Source organism: Lathamus discolor, chromosome 4, assembly GCF_037157495.1.
Source record: "Lathamus discolor isolate bLatDis1 chromosome 4, bLatDis1.hap1, whole genome shotgun sequence".
In the NCBI taxonomy this organism is placed as follows: domain Eukaryota; kingdom Metazoa; phylum Chordata; class Aves; order Psittaciformes; family Psittacidae; genus Lathamus; species Lathamus discolor.
Window position 1 is genome coordinate 101,645,212 of NC_088887.1, and position 20,922 is coordinate 101,666,133.

Consider the following 20,922-nt stretch of genomic DNA (forward strand, 5'->3'; position numbering starts at 1 on the left):
AATCACACATAGCTCCAACATTTTATGACTGCATTTGCAAAGTTCAGGTGCTAACCAGTTTCAGCTGAGTCATCTCTAATAATAAACATCTCTAATATAAAATATGTAAAATGCACATTAGACCTAGTATGAAATTTTAATGATGCTTTCACCACATTTTACAGAGTCTGGAGCATAGAAATGATTTGGTAGTTCGTCAGCTAAAGCAAGAACCTCTGAACTTTTGATGTACTCCACACAAAAGGAGGTCAGACAGTGGTATTTAACTCATGTTCTGTGGAGTGGAAAGAAAGATTTAGGCCCCTAACCTTAGAGGTATTCTTTCATAACTACTAGGAGAATTACTGGATAAATGGTATGTCAGTGGAACAGCCTGTTTGTCTCATATGACTAAAAATTAACACTGGCTTTACTGACCTCAGCTGGATTTTGCCATTTGCCATCACTGACATTTCTATGAGATCTGTTATACAAGAAAGAGCATGTATGTCCAGGCATTGCAATCACATTTCCTAAATCCAAAAGCTTGGGAAAACCTCGAGGAAAACAGATTGTCCTATTTTGATGTAAGTGCCTGTCTTGCACCTTCAGGAGGTTTCTTATCCTCCTTTGCAAGTGTCATGAAGCAGAGGTTCAGGTTTTCATAATGAAAACTTTTCTCACCCTCTATCCATGCAATGCCTGGCAGCAGTAGGGGACATCGCTGATATCTGAGTTCAGCTGTCATTATACTTGAGTTTACAGCCTTCAGCTGGGCAGTTCACAGTGCTGGCACATAGTGATGAGCTGTCTGCTGTGAATCCAAAGGCTCTCATGGTGTAGATGTTCTGGTAGGTGATGCTGCCATGTAGTATCCTGTCCATTCAAGGCTCACTGCTGCCCTCCTATCCAGTAGGGTCATTTAACTCCAAATTAACCAGATCAGCATGGACCTACTAATTATCATATCATTGATACAGGTCCTTCTTATTTTCACCAGTGTAACACAAAGCTGTCCAGGTGACAATTTTTTGCACTCAGTAGCTGCTGTCACAAGGACAGTGCAATGAGCATCTGAGGATGGTGACCTATTCAGCAAAAACAGCTTTTCATTTCTTCGCTGCTCTGCTTCAGACATGACTTGTCTAGTGGCATACCGATGGCAAACTGAAGAGCTAAGACCTGTATTTGCAAACCGTCTATGTATCAGTTTTACCAAAACACTTTCTACAGGCTTTTTCTTATCGTAAGAGAGGTTTTGAGTTCTGGGGAGTTGTTTTTCACTGTCAACTTAGTTTGCCGTTTGTTGAAGCCTTTATAACTGTGGCAGCAAAACCCTCACCTTTCCCTAGCAAATACTGCATCTCCACTACACAGCTCTTTGCACGGCCGCAGTAGCAGCAGTACTTTAGAAAAAGACAACCACAGATTGAGTCGGGTGTTTTTTAAGTAGTGCAAATTAATTAAACTCTGAAAAAAGAAAAGCTTGAAAGACATGAGTACACAGTGCAATTAAAAAGCAGTTCTGTGCCCTCAGTGAGCTACCAACACTAACAAGCCCATGCAGGACTGCTGGCTCAGGCACAGGACATATCCAATCCAGTTGCTCATCCCTAATGCTGGGCTAGTTCCAGTTCCAGCTTCAGATGTGTGTATGGGAATTCTGCTGTGGTATAAGTGGGGTTGTTCATTCCTTTACCTGAGGACTCAACTAAAATGAGAAATTAACTGATGTGCTGAAGCATGAGTGTTAGTACCTCTTTCAGTAGCAGTGTAACAGAGGCTGTACTTGGTAAGTCCATGAATGCCCAGTCTTCCTTCTGACCCATGCAAATTTCTTGGACTCTTTTTCTGTCCAGTAACAATGACTGTAGGAATTAATAAGCTCTGCAAGCACAATGATTTTTTGTTTGATCCCCTGCAGGATGGTTGCGCTGTTGTATAAGGGATCAGGGAGACAAAAATTCCTGCTCTCTCTTCACCAGTATCAAGGACAAAACCCACAAACAGTATTAGAGGAACTGCAATCTTTTTTTATTACACTCCCCACACCAATCCCCCCCCCACCCCGCCCCAGCCTATGTCTACAAGAAATATCCCAATCAGCAAAACAGAATCAGCAAGAAAAATTCTGGAAGGAGCCACATCACAGTCACACAGACAGGATGTAGGAAGCAGAGCAATGGTTCAGAAGGAGCACAGGTTTTCAGACTTGTCCATGAAGTCATGCAGGTCAGCACAGGCTTGCCGGTGCAGGGTGGTGCGGCACTCTTTGTCTTCTGGAATTTTCTCTACCCAGGTTTGTGAATCAAGGAGATACTGCATCCTGAATGCAAGTGGGACAGGCAAAGAGGTGAGTCATGACTACGGACGTGGAGCAATGGGAAAGCGTAAACCCCATGATGCTGTATCCCTCCACTTAGGCATCTCTGGGGGCAGGAGGAGTTATACCAGCCAAGAAACTCATCTGAAACCAAGTTTCACCAGCAGGTTAACTGTGCTTTGAATAAAGTTAGTGAAGTGTCAGTGCCACACTGGGCCTAACTAACCGAAAAAACTATGTGTGTTTTAGGTGATACCAGGCAAGCTTGGGCTAAGTTTCTATTAGTTTTTTGGAGTAGCACAAAAAGCCCCAGTGCACACCAGTGAAACACAGTGAAGGGGGGTTTAGTTTCAACAGACTATTCCAAGATGTTTCCTAATTTTCTGTGGTGATAAGCCATGCAGTTTCTGGCATTTTGTGACTGGGTTGGAGAAGATTTTGGAAGCTACAAGTCTTCGGGGGACTTCAATTTTTAGCAGGCTTCTGTTGAAGCAGATCCCTGACTTAAGCACTCACTGCTGTTGTACAGAGATGGGGAGAGGGACTTTTTAAGGTTTTAGGAAGTGGCAGTCATAATTTGACTGAGAAGGTCTCCCTCCTAGAAATTTTCAGAGGCACTACTTTTTCTCCATTTCCACACAAGAAAATGAAATATTTAAGATGTCTTCCTCACAGAACATTTGATAGTGTCAGGCTAAGTTCCTCCTCAAATCAATTGTCTTTTCTCATCAAAGTGTGACAATGAGAAATGAGAAGAATATGCTATTTGTATGGATGATATAACAGAACCTGAGAGTTGCTCTTAGTGATGGTCCTACCCATCTCTTCTGCAAACATAGGAGTTGTATAAGGCATCTGCAGTAGGTGGAACTATGGAGAATTTCCCATCCTACTTTTCTAGCTGTGAGTTTTTAACCCAGTGGACTCAGAGACAGATTTTGATTCTGAGAAATGTGGGAATGAGGCTCTGCACAGATCCATAAGCTGATAGGTTTGGGTGTCTCAGCTGTTCCCCACAGCTACCCTTTTTCCTCTTTGCATAGTACTAAAGCCAGCAGAATTGGTCCCTAAAAAACTTGGTCTTCCTTTTACTTTCTGGGGGTATTTTAAGAGGCTGAGTATCCTCTGGATTCAGGGTCCATGATAGCTGCTGCTCGGAAATCATTGCACTCACTTGTTGTTGAAATCAACCGTTTGCCCATCTTTCCCCATGATGAGGTACCGTTTGCCAGCGACCATGTTTAAGTTGCATGCAGAGCGTGTTAGGAACTGTCGGTGGACACCCACTTGGATGCTTTCATCACTAGCTGTGGCACAATAAGAGAAAACATCATCACCTTTTCTAATATAGAATCGTAGCCCATAGGACACAACCCCTTGTGATCATTTACTGCACTGCTAAGCCAAGGTAATATTTCTCTTGTGAGCTGTGGCTTGGCATGGGAATAAATGGCCATGCTATGGTAGGATATACTTTCCTTAACATTATCTGAGAAAAAGTAAGCCATTTCTGTCTTAGCTGGCTGTCTGAACCTCCTCACTAGTTACTGAAGGAGCTGTTTTGCTATAAAGAACTTTCAGGCCCTATGGAGTTTGTTTAAATTTCAGAGATTAAAGAAAAAGGCAAGGGAAACATGCTCTTATATTTCACATTCCTTAGGCTCATAATGGTCTTAAAAGCTAGCAAACTAAACTCAAACATCTTGAGGCTCAACAGTGCAGCAGACACTATTAAAAACTCACTCTTCTTAGTGCATCTGACCTGAACTTTACATAAAATAACTTAGAAGATCCTGGTCTGGATTCTGGCCCAGAAGGTTATTCATCCAGGCACTGCACTGCCCACTAATTCTGTTAATAATCAAAGTAGTCTGAGGAGTGCACATCTGCAAAATTGTCTTTGTCTTACACAAGTAAGTGTTTCCATCTGTCTTCTGAACCAACCTTTCATTTGCAAGGATTGGTACTGAAATAATGCCAGGGGTCCAGACAATGAGAATTTGCCCTACTAATTTTCATATACCCTTGGTGACGGCAACACAGACCAACCTCACTGAAAACAGGTACAGAAAAAGAACAAATGATAACTCTAGTTAGTCATGAACTTATTTGGATGAAATGCCTTGCTTTTTCTTCATGCCTCATGGCTTCATGTCTCTTCCCAGCTTTTCCCAAGCCTGTTGAAAGCCTCTTGATGCTCATAAGCTGCATCATACAGCACAAATCAAAGGGGATTTTAAGGGATAAAATCAAGAGGAGGTAGGAATGGGAAAAGTTATCTCTTTCCTTTAGCTTCACAATCAAAGTATGTTTCTCTCAGCTAAGAAACAAAATGTTTCCAGTGCTTGCCTGTGAGTTCAGAGTTCAAATGCACTGGGGCTCAGAGCTCTAAATCCTTTAGATCCTGAAGGTTTCCTGGAGGGATTAATGAAACTTTCCATCATGGTACTTTAATCTGTGATAGCCACTGTTTTGATCATTAGGTATATTATCATTTCCCTGCATATGGAAAGACCCTTGTGGAACAGATGCTGTCTCTGAACTCATGAGGTATGGACCTCATTTTCAGACAGGAACCAAACGCTGGGCACAGATCCCAGATTGTGTGCCATAAAGTACTTGGTGAAACTGCCAGTGCCCTAGGCAAAGATCAGGGGAGTTGGTTGATTATTCTGCCCCAGACCGGGAAAGTTTCAGAATCTTCGAAGCTGCTTTTTAAAGGCAATCTCTGGCTACCAAACTCAAACCTGACAACCATGTGATAGCACAGCAGCTGAAGTCTGAGATGACAGACTCTCCAGAAATTACTTTGAGGAGTATCAGTGTTCGCTGATGCTGCTGATAAAGTTCACATGGGGACAACTGGGATGGCAGGCTTGCTAAAGGACATTGTCTGAGAGCAGTGCAAAGCTTTACACTGCACCTAAAAAAATAAAGAGGCTTCTTTGTTGTTACTGCATCTATTAAATTGAAGTTCTAGAGGTTTTCCTGTGTTCACTGACTTCAGGCAAGCCATTGTGGACAACTCTGCCTGCTCTGCTGGGATTGCAAGTGATTAAAAATTTATTGGGTAACAAGCACTTCAGATCTTCATCTGGTATCAAAACAGAGGTCAGTGGACATTTCTACGATAGAAAAAAATGTGAATCAATGACAGCAGCCCATAAAGTGAATTGGCTGATATAGAAGACCTAATATCCACACTATAGATGTTTTTAGAAGGTTTATCTTAGACTACTTCCAGTTTGGAGTCATGGACTAAATGCATCTGGAATGTGTCTTCTGGTTTAGTTTCATCTGAAAAGACTGAAACTCTTGTGCTCTGAGATTGCTGCACAATGTGAGCTGAAGCAACCTACCCCTGAGCTGAAAGGAACAGGGAGGTAGCTGCACCAAACAAGCCTTGCAAGGAATCAGTCCTTCTTGCAAGCCTAGTACAGAAGCATATCTGATCCTACTTCCTACAGCAAGAGAAGGGATCTGCATGGCTTGTACTGGCTAACATTGAATCAACCTAATTTTCCTACAGGTAAACGAAAGCAGCCAAACTTTTTGATACTTACTGGCTTTAAGGATTCTGTGGATTTTGGCCTCATAGTAATTAAAAACATTCTTCTGCGTACTATTGAGGAGTTCCACCTTGTACACTGCAACAGACAACAACTGTGTGAAGCCAAATGGAAACAAGAAATTGCACCCAAAACCTGAAAAATAGGTATGCGTTTACCAGATATTTCTACAGACCCCTGTGTACCATCTATTCACAAATCATGGGGTTATGAAAGACAACAGGATAGTAATCCTGAATACCTAGTATGCTTTTAGAAAGTCAGGTCATCAGTCAGAAAATCATCAACCTTGAGATTTGTATTCCTTTCGTGCATATTTTCTTTTTAAAGAAGCTCCTATATGATTGATTGGGTTTTCACTTTTTTTCCTGTCCTCTGTCAGCATCTAAATTACTGAGGCTGATGAACCAGTTTTCCTTCAGTAGCTCATCCAAAGAAAAGGCCAGAAATGTAAATTAACAAAAGAGAAAATATTCATCTGGCTGTGCAGAAGGAGTCACTGAACTGTGGCATGCCATGCCAAGTCTACTCTTTATCTCCATCCTGCAACATTAGGGATGTAGGGGATGGTGTTGGTCACACCACAGGTCTTTCCTAAACCATGTAGCATGATATTGCTAATCTCCTAGCATCCCACTGCATCATTCCACGGCTTTTAGTTTTCCCTTTCACCTCCTTGATGACTGTGATAGCACACAGCTTTTTTTCATCAACTCAGCTTCTAGGCCAAATACAGAAACCTCACTTATTTCGGGAGAGGGGCATATAAAACTAGGATTTTATCTTTATTAAAAAGAACAATGTTTAAATTAAATTGACAGATGTCCTTCATGCCTTACCATAATCTGCAATAGGGTAGTAGCAGACAAAACTAGAGCGTGACATTTGTGTTACAGCTTTACTGAAAGTTGATTTTTGTCTTGGGCAGGGACCTAGAGTGAAGAAAATAAATCATAGAATGGTTAATGTTGGAAATGACTTTAGGATCATCCAGTTCCAACTCTACTGCCTTGGGCAGAGACACCTTCCACTAGTTCAGGTTGCTGAAGGCCCTGTCCAACCTTTGCCTTGAATATTGCCAGAGATGGGGCAGCCACAGCTTTTCTGAGCAACTGTTCCACTGGCTCAGTGTTCTCATAGCAAAGAATTTCTTCCTTATATCTAACCTTATCTTTTCCATCTATATAAATAAATGATACATCTGTCTGAGTAAACATAGATATTTAGGTAGATATAGTGTACACATACTCATCCACTCAACATTATAACAGAGAATAAAGTAAAATGACAGAACAACTTTCTTAGAGGTGTGTTGATGGGTTTTTACACACGTATTCAACTATCAGGTCAATCTTGGATATCTTAACAAAAACTTGTCAGTTTGATACCAAACATACTAGAGGATGCTTTGACAACATAGCTTTAGAAACAGCTAGCTTATCTTAGAGTGGTCTATTTAGCCATTCCTTACCTTCTGCACACTGGCAAACATTGACGTGGCACACCTTTGAAAGCATGGCACTGTTCTTAGGAGCACTGTAGAACACGCTGCACTTTCTGTCTATGGAGAAGAAAAAAAAATGGCTTTTCTCAGAGAGCTCCATTGGAAAAACCTATGCAGTAGAAGCTATATTTGCAGGTCAGCTATTCCCTGGTCCAGATAAATCAGGGCATTAAGGAGTTAGATGCCCAAAGGCTCTGACTGCACCACCCAGGTCTTAGAAGGTAGACGCAGGGACTGTGAGAATGAAGACCTTGGGCCCACTGTAGGAGAGGATCTGGTTTGAGACCATCTTCAAAATCTGAACGTGCACAAGTCCGTGGGACCTGATGAAATCCATCTGCGGGTCCTGAAGGAGCTGGCGAATGAAGTTGTTAAGCCACTGGCCATCATATTTGAAAAATCATGGCAGTCAGGTGAAGTTCCCGATGACTGGAAAAAGGGAAATATAACCCCCATTTTCAAGAAGGGGAAAATGGAAGACCCAGGGAATTACAGACCAGTCAGTCTCACCTCTGTGCCTGGTAAAATCTTGGAGCACATTCTCCTGGACGGCATGCTAAGGCACATGAAAAACAACAAGGTGCTTGGTGACAGCCAGCATGGCTTCACTAAGGGGAAATCCTGCCTGACCAATTTGGTGGCCTTCTATGATGGGGCTACAGAACTGATGGACAAGGGTAAAGCAGTTGATGTCATCTACCTGGACTTGTGCAAAGCATTTGACACTGTCCCACACAACATCCTTCTCTCTAAATTGGAGAGATATCAATTTGATGGATGGACCACTCAGTGGATAAAGAACTGGCTGGACGGCTGCACACAAAGAGTTGTGGTCAATGGCTCGATGTCCGGCTGGAGACCGGTAACGAGTGGTGCCCCTCAGGGATCGGTGTTGGGACCGGTCTTGTTTAACATCTTCGTTGCTGACACGGACAGTGGGATTGAGTGCGCCTTCAGCAAGTTTGCCGATGACACCAAGCTGTGTGGTCCGGTTGATACGCTGGAGGGAAGGGATGCCATCCAGAGGGACCTTGACACGCTTGTGAGGTGGGCAGATGCCAACCTTATGAAGTTCAACCACAACAAGTGCAAGGTCCTACACCTGGATTGGAGCAATCCCAGACACAGCTACAGGTTGGGCAAAGAGATTCAGAGCGGCCCTGCAGAGAAGGACTTGGGGGTGCTGGTCGATGAGCCAGCAGTGTGCGCTCGCAGCCCAGAAAGCCAACCGTATCCTGGGCTGCATCAAAAGGAGCATGACCAGGGGTTCGAAAGAGGTGATCCTGCCCTCTACTCTGCTCTTGTGAGACCTCACCTGGAGTATTGTGTGCAGTTCTGGTGTCCTCAGCATAAAAAGGGCATGGAACTGCTGGAACAAGTCCAGAGGAGGGCCACAAGGATGATCAGGGGACTGGAGCACCTCCTGTATGAAGATAGGTTGAGGAAGTTGGGGCTGTTCAGCCTGGAGAAGAGAAGGCTGCGTGGGGACCTCATAGCAGCCTTCCAGTACCTGAAGGGGGCCTATAGGGATGCTGGGGAGGGACTCTTCATCAGGGACTGTAGTGACAGGACAAGGGGTACCGGATTAAAACTTGAACAGGGGAAGTTTAGATTGGATATAAGGAGGAAATTCTTTCCTGTTAGGGTGGTGAGACACTGGAATCAGTTGCCCAGGGAGGTTATGAGTGCTCCATCCCTGGTGGTGTTCAAGGCCAGGTTGGATGAAGCCTTGTGTGGGATGGTTTAGTGTGAGGTGTCCCTGCCCATGGCAGGGGGCTTGGAACCAGATGATCTTGAGGTCGTTTCCAACCCTAACTATTCTATGATTCTACCAGTAGTCCACAAAGACCTATAGCTTAGGCACCTAGAGTTCAGGGATCACCTAGCCTTTCAGCTGGGCAGCGATCTGCGTTTTTGCTCCTGTGGTTTCTGTTGTTGTTGTTTGGTTGGTTCTGGGTTTTTTTGTTGGTGGTGGTTTTTTTTTTTTTTTTTAAGCTGTACTCTTCCATTTTTTGTATTTTTTTTCCCTGTGAAAAGCATCCATCTTAAGAAGCATCTTTATAGACTATAAAGCTACAGTGAGGAGTTCACTGTTTCAGGAAGAGGAGATAGGATCACCAAGAGTTAGTGGTTTAAATGTAGTGTAAACTGTCATGGATCTCTCAGCTTCAGTCAAAGTAGAGATTTGGCCTGATTTTCAAATATTGTTTACATAACTCTGCCAAATGGGGATGATTTACATTTAACTTTTGAGCAGGGGATGAAACTAATTCCCCAGTAAACACAATACATAAGGCAAACTTCTAGGGTTGCCAATCTGAGGCATAGAAAGACAGCCTAACCCAAAAGAAATGTGAATGGAACACAATTAAAAGCACCATGAGAAACAGGAACTCAGGAAACCTGATTAAAAATACTGTGAGTGTAAAAGTTTGTATTTTCAGTTCATTTGAGATAAAGACCTTTTGTGAGAGGATCTCTATTTAGATGATCTTAAGCCATGGCAGTAGAAGAGACAGGATTTGAGGAAGGTTATATTAACACTCAACAAATTCATGTGGTTTCACACACTACATGGAAACCACCTTGCTATGGACTGGAGTTTGTTCTTGAGGATCTCTTTTTCTATCAGTTATGTATGATTTTTCTCTGCCCTTACCTGGGTTGTAAAAATCATAAAAGATGGCATTTGCTGGCTGAACCAAGCCCATGGGATTGATTTGCTTTGCCCCAAATGATATACAATCTGGGTCTGGTCCGCTTGTAATCTGGAGGAAAAAAGAACAATAGTTCTGACAAGTAAATTAACTCTTTCTGCCCAGTCAGTTCCTTATTCATTGCTGCCTGTACTAGCTGCTGAATGCTTCCTTTTGACGGGACAGGTGAGTTAATTCTGGTAGCTGCAGTCTCAACTTGAAGAAGGTACTTCCTTCCATGATTTTATTGGGAGACTTTGTGGATGGGATAAGCCTGGTAAAGGTAGTTTTGTGAGATGTGTGCAAGTCTTCTCTCCCTGGAACTGTTTGTTTCAGGCTCACATCATCACTACTTTGGGGTTTACTTTCCTGCTTTTGCCTAAAGCCGCCTTACGTAGGAGTAGTGGTTGCAATATATGTTCGCAACCTATCCAATACTGTTAACGCTATTTTAATCCTGGACAAAAAGCATCTCTTCTGAGTAGAGAGAAGTTGTCTTTTTTGGCCAAAGCCCAAATTTCAAACATGGACTACATCTCCTGGAATACAGGAAGGTGGAGGATGAAGGTGCATGTTTCACTTCTCCACCATATTTCAGCTGAGCTGTTCAATAATAACATATCGCAAAAATCAAAGGAAGGTAATGGAGTGTGAAAACCAATAATGATTAGATTTAAAAAGAAATTTATATATGCTACCTGAAATGGCAGAGATCGGAAAATCATTGGGTTTGCTTACCTCACCAAAGTATAGCAAAACCTTTCCTTCCTTGTACTCATAGTGCTGAATGTACTGGTCTGAAGACATCACCAACTGCAGGAAAACAAATAAAATGAGAACAAAACCCTAGCACAACAGGAACAACTCTGCTACTACCCTTTATATTCTGGTTTGCTTTGTTCAAAGGAGACAGTCCCTGAGAGCATGAAGCTGGGCAAACCTTCCCCAGCTGAGCAGGCTCCAGAACCCAAACCTATGCAGCCACCTTTGCAGAGCGCTGTAGCTCATCTCCTGTCACTGTGCCCTCCCAGCAACCACCTCAAGAGGAGGTGCTTGCTTTCTCCTCTGCAAGCACAGGACAAACTGTCCTGGCATGTCACAGGACAACAGTGTCAAAGGGGAAGAAACGTGTTAAGGATGGGCATATATTTAGGTGCCCTGTGGTGCCTTGCTTTAATTTCTATTAGAAGGGACTGAGAAGGCTGAACTCTGTTCATCAAAAGTTTTTAATTTCTTGTACATATTCAGCAAATATTTATTAGACCAAGAATAATGAGTGGTGAGGCACTTGAGTGGGTTGCCCAAGGAAGTTGTGAATGCTGCATCCCTGGCGGTGTTCAAGGCCAGGTTGGACAGAGCCTTGGGTGACACAATTTAGTGTGAGGTGTCCCTGCCCATGGCAGAGGGGTTGGAACCTGATAATATTGAGGTCCTTTCCAACATTAGCTATTCTATGATTCTAATGAAAATATGTCTACCCAAAAATCTGTTTTTCCTTCTTTATTCTAGTATTGGTAATATTTCAGAAGACAATTTTTTTAATAGAAAACGCCATAGAAGATTGAACATAGAAGTGTGTTTCTAACCTGATCGAGATCCTTTGTGTCAGGCTCCAAGCCACTCAGTAGAGAGAGATCTACCAGGGACATCTTTGGTGGATTGGAACCTGTGGACCTTTATAAGGGAGACCATTACCAGAGAACATCTACACTAAACAGCCAGCTTGCTCTGAAGAGTTTGGCTCTTCAGGTTTGCTAATGGTGAAACAAAATATTTTAATCCGTATAATTTTCCTAAGTGAATTTTGATTTGAAAATTAGTTGCTGCCTCATTAAAAGTCATGAAGCAAAATTAGTGATCTAAACTTGTCAAATAGTCATCCAAAACTCAGGTGTCTTGACTGAGCTTGTCATCTAGGCATTCTTTATAGTTGATAGGCAGAAACAATCACCTTCAAAGGACAGTTCATCCCACCATAAAAGCACTGTTGAAGACAAGGAAGGCAAACAGCACTGACATGGTATTTGTTCTCTATAACCTAGAGTGTGGAGACAGGAATTGAGTTTATCCAATCTTCAATGCTGTAACTATCCATTAGGTAAATACATTAGATTTCCAATATTTTCTAATTTTTTCTTCTAAAAAATCAGGTAGTTGCATCATTGCCAGAAAATTAAGTTGTTCTACATTCGCATAGGGTGCATTGTTGTTAGATATTCTGCATACACTTCGCCTTACTTCAGAAACTTATTTTGGTACTCCTTTTCTCAGATATGCTATGTTGCAGAGGTCTTTATGTAGTCAGTGCCTTCAGTTTCTCTCCTGTGTCTTGACTACAACAAAGAGAGCTTCACATTATTGTTTAAGCCTCACCCTAGCACTCAGCAAAGTCCTGCAGAACAGTGGATCTGATAGTTGATGAATGTTACACAGCAATTAATGGGGAAAATGGTGTTTCAGCCAGCACAGAAATCACTGAACACGCATTTAACTAGGGAGAGTGAAATCGAGGAATTAGGGTAACTCCAGTCCTCCCCTCATTGTTAATGCCACTGTCTGGAAGAGGGGGCAAAAACCCACTGTCTCTGAGGCTTCGTCAAAACTCAGTGGAAAAGCTAAATTCTGCTGGGAAGCAAAACCTGCTTCTGCCATTCTTCATCTCTCTAGAAGGGGAACTCAGGACAGCCACCACTTCGTGCTTCTGTGACCCTTGCCAGACTGTGAAAGGGAGCAAACCCAAATATTTCAGGGTTACTCTGCACAGGAGGATTTCTTTCTCACTAACTCTGTCCTTGCCTACTTCTTGGTTGCCACAACAGGATATCCCTTGTCCTTCCTTGTTTCTCAGACAGTAGTAGACATTTTTTCATTTTTTATGAGGCCAGAGTGTGCCCATGAAGGAAGTAACAGCATCTCTCCAGAAAGCCATAAAACTCTGTAAATGTGTTATTACTGTATTCCAGTCATATCTACTTCATTTAATAAAATAATTCTAATGATTAGCCAGCCAGGCGCTTTAGAGTTTCCACAGAGTCTGGTGGGGCAGAACCTGCAATGGACATTTGAGGTCTGTGTAAACTGTGTAAACCTAATACCCTGTGTGGAAACCTTTTCTTCTGCTCACACTCTTCACACTCACCATGTGTGTGTACTCACAGAAGATCATCAGGTTGGACGCTGAGCTTGCAGATGTGATGAGGGTAACCAAGGAGAATTACAAAAAAAATTAATGCATTTTAAAATAAAGAGCTGATCTTGCAGACCTACCTGACACAGACTTTGTATTGTAACAGTTCTGATTTACTGGGAAAGGTCACATCCCTTTTCCTTCTGCTGTGGATATCAAACCACTCTATTTCAGACTGTGGCTCAAATGCGCTGTCTTCTGCATCAAATGAGTCCTCATAATCATTGTTTTCATCGTAGTATGCATTTTCTGGAGGTGACAGACATGGTCAGCCATGCACAAATTTGAATGAGGGCCTGGTAACTTGGCTTCTGAGGACCTGGTAACTTGGTTTCTTTTTGTATAATGATAAATACCAATGGGCAGCCATGCCATGTCTATGGGTTTTGTAAGTTTGCTGTATACCATCTCAGCATTTCTAATTAATTCAGAGTTAAAATTTTAGGGGTAGAGAATAACCAACAGATCTAGCTAATAATGGGGTCTAGGCTATGCATAAATATGTAAAAGGCAGTCCCTGCCTCCAAAAGCTAGCTATTCAAACAGAAAATAAAAAGGAGATGTAAGCAGAGAGAATGATGAATACACACTCCAAGGGATGGAAAACACAGTCTTGCTCGTATGAAAAGACCTACGACAGATCTGCCCAAAAGAAGTTTAGGACGGCATGTTGGGTCCCTTATTATCCAAGGAACTGAGCAGGGCTCTCATCTTATAGCTGTAAGGAACACCATGAAAGGTGGTCTCCCAATATTATCTCCCAATATTGTCTTCCAATAACAAAGATGAGTTACTAATAGTACTTGTGTACCTATTAGATACTTGCTGTACCTACAGTCACTCAGACTATTATTGAACTATTCAAAAATATTAATAAGCTGAAAGAAACAATGTTGAGGTCAAGTTCAGAGGCCTCTCTCTTTCCCTGTTTCATGCATTTGTTTGCACTTTCCAAGTTTGGAAAACCACTGAGTATCATCAGCAGCTGTCTATATGTGTCACCTTTGAGACCCAACCACTTCCCTTTTCACTCACCAGCGTACTTAATGTTCCCTTCCATTTCCACCGTCAAAATCAAATCATTACATGTGTTGTTCTTCAGCTCAGATGACCAGTACACTTTTAATATCTAAGATGAACACATAAACAGAAAAACACTAAAAATATTATTTAAATGACAAGAGGTTTACTCATCCAGGACTTCAGCAAATTTTGGTGGGAGTGCGAAGAGAAACACCAGTCTCCCAGAGTCACATACTAGTTGCAGATGACTGTCATGGGTATAAGCAGGAGAGGTCCCAAGTGCGAATCACAAATAGTGTGGCACCTTAGAGATAACTCTCCATTCCCAACCACAAAGGGGGTCTTTCAAACTCCAGCCACCTCTATCAGCACTGACATTTAGTGGACTTAAAAGCAGTTAAAATTGTTTGCCCTGATGGGCAGTCTGTAAGCCCTGAATTTTAGAAATTTGGAGGTAGGAACAGGCAGGATAAAGCCATGGCGAGTAATTTCTTACGCTGTTTTCAGAAAGGGATTAAAAGAAGTCCAGGTGGACTCCGAAATTCTGATTTAGAGCTTACACTCATTGTTCCGTTTCCTCTGCCATGTACAGACACTTCAAGTTTTCTCCCAAGTTCAAACTGCAGACAGGCAAAAAGGAAAAAAAAGAAAAGGTTTAGTCCGTGCTCAGCATTTAATCTATTTTTTCCTGCAGTCTTAGTGCTCTTCTATTCCTTTAACCCTAAGAACTGGGGTAGGGAAAACCTTTAGCTATAGAAAGAGTTATGAGACCTCGTGTTGTAAGACTTTTAATATACTGCGCTACTGTTCTGGGTCCAAAGAGACATATTTTCCCAACTTCATTCTCTCCTCTGTAGCCTGGATTTGACATCTTAACAGGTCCCTACACACTGAATATCAGAATATTCCACTTCTTCCTCATTCCCTAACAAGTCTTGGGCTCCTGGCTGCTCTTCGCTAGTGGGGGAGATTCACATCCCCAAAATCCTCTAAGAGGTCTGAGGGAGCCTCTGAAGTGTGCTGCTAAGCTTCTGTTGATATTTTTATTCTTTAAAAGGATTCTGTTTTCCAGATTAAGCTATTAAAACTATTATAAACCAGCTACATCATAATTGCTTAACATGGGAAAACCTAAACCAGATGACCCAATGTTTCTCCTGTTTGAGGGAAAAAAGCTTGAAGCAATGGATGGTTGTGTACCTCTAGCTCCTTCTGAATTGCTTCATCAGTATCAGTCAGAGTAATAGTATAGTCTTTTTGTCTTCCAGGTGTTCCCAGTTTTACTGTCAGGTTGGTGGGACTAGTGTTCAATGTCTGTATGCTGTATGCTGACAGAGCTTCTAGAGCCACCACTGTGTCCTGAGTGAGAAAGAAATGCAAAATAACTAACAATTATGCCAAGTTATTTCAACAGTATGTAAGATGACAAGATCAGTAACCTGGAGCTATTCTTCAGTTTTAAGTATTTTGCTGCTTTGAAGTTCTCCTGTATCTCTCTATATGCACAGACTATTCACATCATTTTCCAGCTTCTTTTATAATTTAGATGCTAAAACCAGTGCAGTTCTGACCTTCATTTATCATAAGTCTTCATAATGACAAAGAACCTTTGCTTGCTTATATCCATTTTATTTTGGCCTATTTTTATTAATGAGCAAAATTTTTCGTGCTTCATAAACCAAAAAATGTTGGGATTGCAAGAAATCTGGAGAGGTACATTTTACAAGTACATGTAGGGATAGAACAAGAGGGAATGGCTTTAAGTCAAAAGAAGGGAGATTTAGATTAGATATTAGGAAGAAATTCTTCACTATGAGGGTAGTGAGACACTGGAAAGGTTGCCCAGAGATGTGGATGCCCCATCCCTGGAAGTGTTCAAGGACAGGTTGGATGGGCCTTTGAGCAACTTGGAAGGCAGGGGGGTTGGAACCAGGTGATCTTTAAGGTCCCTTCCAACCCAAAGCATTCTATGATTCTATTATCAACTGTTATGATGCTGTCAGATCTAAATGAAGAAGTCTTTATGGGGCTTCTGTTTAGTTCCCTCCCCCTGAAACTCCACCCAGACTGTTGGTCAGGCACCTGTGTAGAGCAGTATCCTCCACCATAGTTCCTTCTTTCTGTCAGCCATGTAGCAATAGGTTTTGCGTACTCCATGTCTTTCAGGAGCAATGTTTGAAGCAACGCATAGGCAGTGGTTTCCACTGAGACTGCATCATTGCCATTTCCCCAGTAACGCTGCTGCTTTGCTGCAAGAATAACTCAGTGCTTAATCCCCTTGCTAAAGACATTTACCCAAAATAACTATTGTTCTACACAGGAAATATTTCATATCATAGCGCTGAGGAGCTGTCATAAGAGCAACAAACCATTTGGACAGTAGAGATAACGGAAAAGAAACACACAATTTTCAATTTTGACTTATCCAAAAGTCTAAGCCCATTAGACCATAGTCTAATGATCCCATAGTACGCTGCCATCCATCTGATAGAGTGGTAACGCTGATATCAGGGTGGTCCCTGGTAGATAATAGTATTAATTATGCCCAGAAATCCAGTCTTGCTTGAACTATGGATATTAAACCATAATGTATTTACCAAATGAATTAGGAGAAATTAACAGTGTGGCAGTGAAGCCACATAACCAACTGACTCAGCATTGACCACAGCTGCCCACTGAGGGGGGAAAGAGGTGACAACCGTGTGGACCTGGAACAAAGCACACAGAACTAGTGTGGGGCTGGAAAAGGCAGCTTGTATGTTGATCAGAAATCCAGTCTAGACTGCTGTCATATGTAGCTGCTCATTCTTATTTACCATCAAAAGTTTCTTATTACAAGCTGACTTGGACATTTTTTCATGTTTTGTTTGTTTTAAATGCACTTTAGGGGTGTGGAGAATTTTGTAGACAGCAAGAGAAGAAGAAAAGTTAAATGAGTATTTAGCATGATTCTGTCCAATTCCAGTATCAGATGAGACGACAATCCAAATTTCACAATGCTAAGTTGTTACTTTATAGTGATATTAGGTATACAAATGACATATTACAATTTCAGCATTGAAATATTTGATTATGTAATTTAAGTATGTTACCCGTGCACATACATGCCTCTGTAAAACTAAACACTCTTCATTTACTTGAATTTGGTTTGCTCATGTAAGAGTGCTCAAAGTGCTTGAATTAGGAAAAGTGCTTTCTAACTGAACTTTTAAGAATGGTCACCAGTACCTGCATCAAGAACAGAACAGCCTCTTAATTTTTCTTTTGCAGACTGGGCTTCTTTACTATCAGACTGCACAAGCGTCAGAGCATAAGCAGTGACAGCTGTAGAATAGCAGTTAGTATTTCTTGAAAGCTGATTTTTCATGTAAGCCACTGCTCCTCTAATCGCTTGTACCTGTGAAAACAGAATGGATCCATTTAAAAAGGTCATTCAGACCTATTAACTGTTGCTGCTGGGGAGAGTATTAGAAAATTAGAATACTTCATTGTAGTAATTTTTGAGAAAATTTTAATAATTTTATAATAATATAGTGATTAAAGCTATTGATGATGGAGCGTGTAGGTTGAAACACCTTGTACATTAGGCCACGGCATCTTTTCCTCTCCACCACAGATTGTAAACAGACTTTTACTTCCTCATTTGCAATACCTAAAAACAGCAGGGTGGACATGCTGTTTGCAATAGCCTTCAAACTTAAACAGTCAGGCTTCCTACCACATCAGGTGACTTGAAGACCTGTAACGTCTGTTGCAGTGCTATAGTTACAAAGGCTGTCAAAGCCAAATCCTCTTCTGCTGTCCCAATGCCACCCTGAAAGATGAAACATGAAAAGTTAAATGCACATGTACACATTTTTACGAAGCACAAGGATCTTGGGATTAATTTTCCAAGTTCTCTAAAGGCATAGGTCAGCTACAAAATGATCTAAGACTGGATTAGAAGATAAAGGTGGTGAAGGCTAGCTATGCATCTTTGACATAACAGACCTTTTAACAAGTTATTCTTACATTACAGATTTTGTACTTCTTACATTACAGGTTTCTTTCTTTAGATAAATTTCTCGTTATTCAATGGCTCATAACATTCCTTTAAATCTCTAACAACCCTAGACGTGCAACAAATTCTTGTTGATGACCTACCTGCATAGTCCTGTCCAATACTGGGTGATGGTCATGGAATGAATTATCTGGCTGCTGTTGATTGACCAAATAGGAAATTGAGTTGTGTATGTGACTGTCTTGGACACTAGTGTATTCTCTACTCCTTGTGAGTACTTTAACAATGAATGCAGTTAACCTGCAGAAAAGAAAATTTTTCAAATATGTGCTGGCAGATATTTATAGAAGACTATATTGGCAGGAAAAGAAACATACTAATTTTGCACATAGACTCATATTCGATACAGTGCACTCACTGGAACTTAGTGAGTTATCACTTGTCATCAGTGTGACAATTTCTAGTCTGTGGCAAACGCAAAACAATCAGTTGCTAAATATAAATCTCTTTCATCGAGGACTAAATGTGCTCAGAGACTTACAGGGCTGATCATATATGACAAAGTTATAGAGGCAGCACCATGCCCAGCAGAATTTAAAAATCCAGCCCCCCTAGATCCAACTTCTGATGCATCAAACAATAATAGAGTTATTTTGGAGAAAAAAAAAAAAGAATAAAAATACACTTACCATACACTACTGGGAGTGGTTTTAAATGCTCCATAGGATCCATCTGTCTTCTGAAACTCAAGAATTCTAGTATAACCTGCATGAACAGAACAGCACATAATTGTTCAGAGGATACATATATTTCTTAGGCGTTTTGATACCTCACTTGTATTAATAGGGACATGTTCAGTATTGACTAGTGGAAGAGTACATGGAGGTCTTCACTGGCACATTAAAGAGGAAATGATTGTATCAGCAGGCCTTTGATAGAAGGTGCTCTGTCTTGTTTGACTTAATTGAGCCATGAGAATAGCCTGAAAACTTCAAGCATCTGTAGTTAAAAAGCATTTTCTGTGCAGTGAATCTTGGGAAACTTTTTTCCTGTTACTGAAAATTTTTCAAGCTCCTGACTTCATGGTGCATAGAATCAAAAATATATGCAAACCATCAACTCTTGGGTCAGACATAGGCTTAGAAATCATGACTTGTGGACTCTGATCTTGACTGCGATTATCTTGACAAAGGGTGTATCATAGCTACACAACTCATTTTCTATTCTGGTGAACTTCAGTAAGAATTAATAAAAGCATAACATAGGGACTAAATGCTCCTGACAATATCAAATACTCATCAGCAGGACCTTATGTCACTTTAGGCAATCTTGGATAAATAAGCAAAAAGACCTTCATTCAGCTACTGTTTAGCATGTTTTTGTCTCTGTTTATACCCTTATTTTTCACTGATGAAATGTGTGTCACATGTTGTCCAAAGATCTTGAAAGCAGGTGCATTATATCGCTTCATGCCATGTGCACACCATTCTAGTTAGAAAAAGCAATACTGATAACTCAGGCTCCTTGTTAGTCCCTGTGAGCTGGAACATCTATGCTTCCACATGCTGTGGTCCTGGCTTTGCTGTACAGTTGGATCATGTCTTCAAGTGTGCTCTTTAAGAAGCAGCCTTGCAGCTGTCCTCTCCCTAAGGAAACTCCCTCCTGGGTTGGTCCAAGGTTGCTGGAGTTGTTCTGGCTCATGTAACAGATACATGAGTGTGGAAGAGAAAATTTGAATATCATGATTACTACAGGAAGTTTCCTTAGTGATACTTCTCTTGCCAACTAGAGACATCTCCAGCAGCAGGGGTATCTCCATCTCAACTGGCCATCCTAAGGACTGTCTATGATCCATGGGGAGAAATAAGGACTTCTAAGACATGATTTGTCTTGATCTATTTTGCACATCTACATTAGGAGGAAATGAACAACTGGCTTTTTCTGTCTACTTTGAAAAGACTTGACACTGATCAGCTCAGATTTACTTTCTGCTTCTAAATTAGGAAAGAAGGAGGGTGGACTGTGAATGTCAATACTGCACAATGTCATATGTGAGCAATTAGTCTTCTAAATCCCAGTCAGCTCTGTTCTCATGTCTGTCTGCAGATTATCAGAGGCATTTTTGTGTGCCTGTGTTAAGACAAGGCTCACTCCTTTGGCAAGATTCAGTGAAAGACAACAACAAAGATGCTGCAGGTTGTTCTCTGGTTTTGTTTTTGTTGGTTTTTTTTGGTTTGGTTTGGGGTTTTTTTCATACCTTTTTCAATCATGCTAATGGCTTCCTCTTTCTGTTCAGGATTAAAGTTCACCCACTGCTCACTGGCATTCAAGTACTCAATAGCATAGACTGCAGGGGCCATTTTCACCATTGTTTGCTCTGCACAGCCTGTGGGCACTTGAATAAGTTTCTCAACTCCATTGAGACTAAGACAATTTCCAACAGACTCATCCATAATATTTCCTGTTGTAAAAAATACAAGCCATAGTAAGCATCACATGTAAAGCTGTCTAGTGCAACATGAAGAAAGGTCTTCTAAGCTATAGGTTGGCACTCCAGCATGGCCTGATACTTCTCGTTATTAAGTACTCTTTTCGTCTACTTAAGACTTTGTAAAGATGGAGGACAAAAAGGTGCCAGACA

The 20,922-nt window shown here is 41.4% G+C and overlaps 1 protein-coding gene across 2 annotated transcripts in view; it reads right to left on the minus strand.

Moving 5' to 3' along the window:
- Positions 1-2,046: 2,046 nt before the first annotated feature.
- Positions 2,047-20,922, minus strand: part of LOC136013865 (complement C4-like) — a 52,698-nt gene continuing 33,822 nt past the window's right edge. For both annotated transcript variants that reach the window (XM_065678347.1, XM_065678346.1), the window contains 18 exons: positions 20,539-20,742; positions 18,971-19,046; positions 18,425-18,581; positions 18,000-18,095; positions 17,510-17,678; positions 16,364-16,530; positions 15,482-15,640; positions 14,842-14,901; positions 14,294-14,387; positions 13,339-13,507; positions 11,658-11,745; positions 10,810-10,884; positions 10,035-10,143; positions 7,343-7,432; positions 6,711-6,803; positions 5,866-5,949; positions 3,477-3,609; positions 2,047-2,305 (listed from right to left, as the gene is read on the minus strand). In XM_065678347.1, coding sequence (XP_065534419.1) covers positions 2,167-2,305; positions 3,477-3,609; positions 5,866-5,949; positions 6,711-6,803; positions 7,343-7,432; positions 10,035-10,143; positions 10,810-10,884; positions 11,658-11,745; positions 13,339-13,507; positions 14,294-14,387; positions 14,842-14,901; positions 15,482-15,640; positions 16,364-16,530; positions 17,510-17,678; positions 18,000-18,095; positions 18,425-18,581; positions 18,971-19,046; positions 20,539-20,742 — 2,162 coding nt within the window. In that variant the 3' untranslated portion in view covers positions 2,047-2,166. The remainder of the gene's footprint in view (positions 2,306-3,476; positions 3,610-5,865; positions 5,950-6,710; positions 6,804-7,342; positions 7,433-10,034; positions 10,144-10,809; positions 10,885-11,657; positions 11,746-13,338; positions 13,508-14,293; positions 14,388-14,841; positions 14,902-15,481; positions 15,641-16,363; positions 16,531-17,509; positions 17,679-17,999; positions 18,096-18,424; positions 18,582-18,970; positions 19,047-20,538; positions 20,743-20,922) is intronic.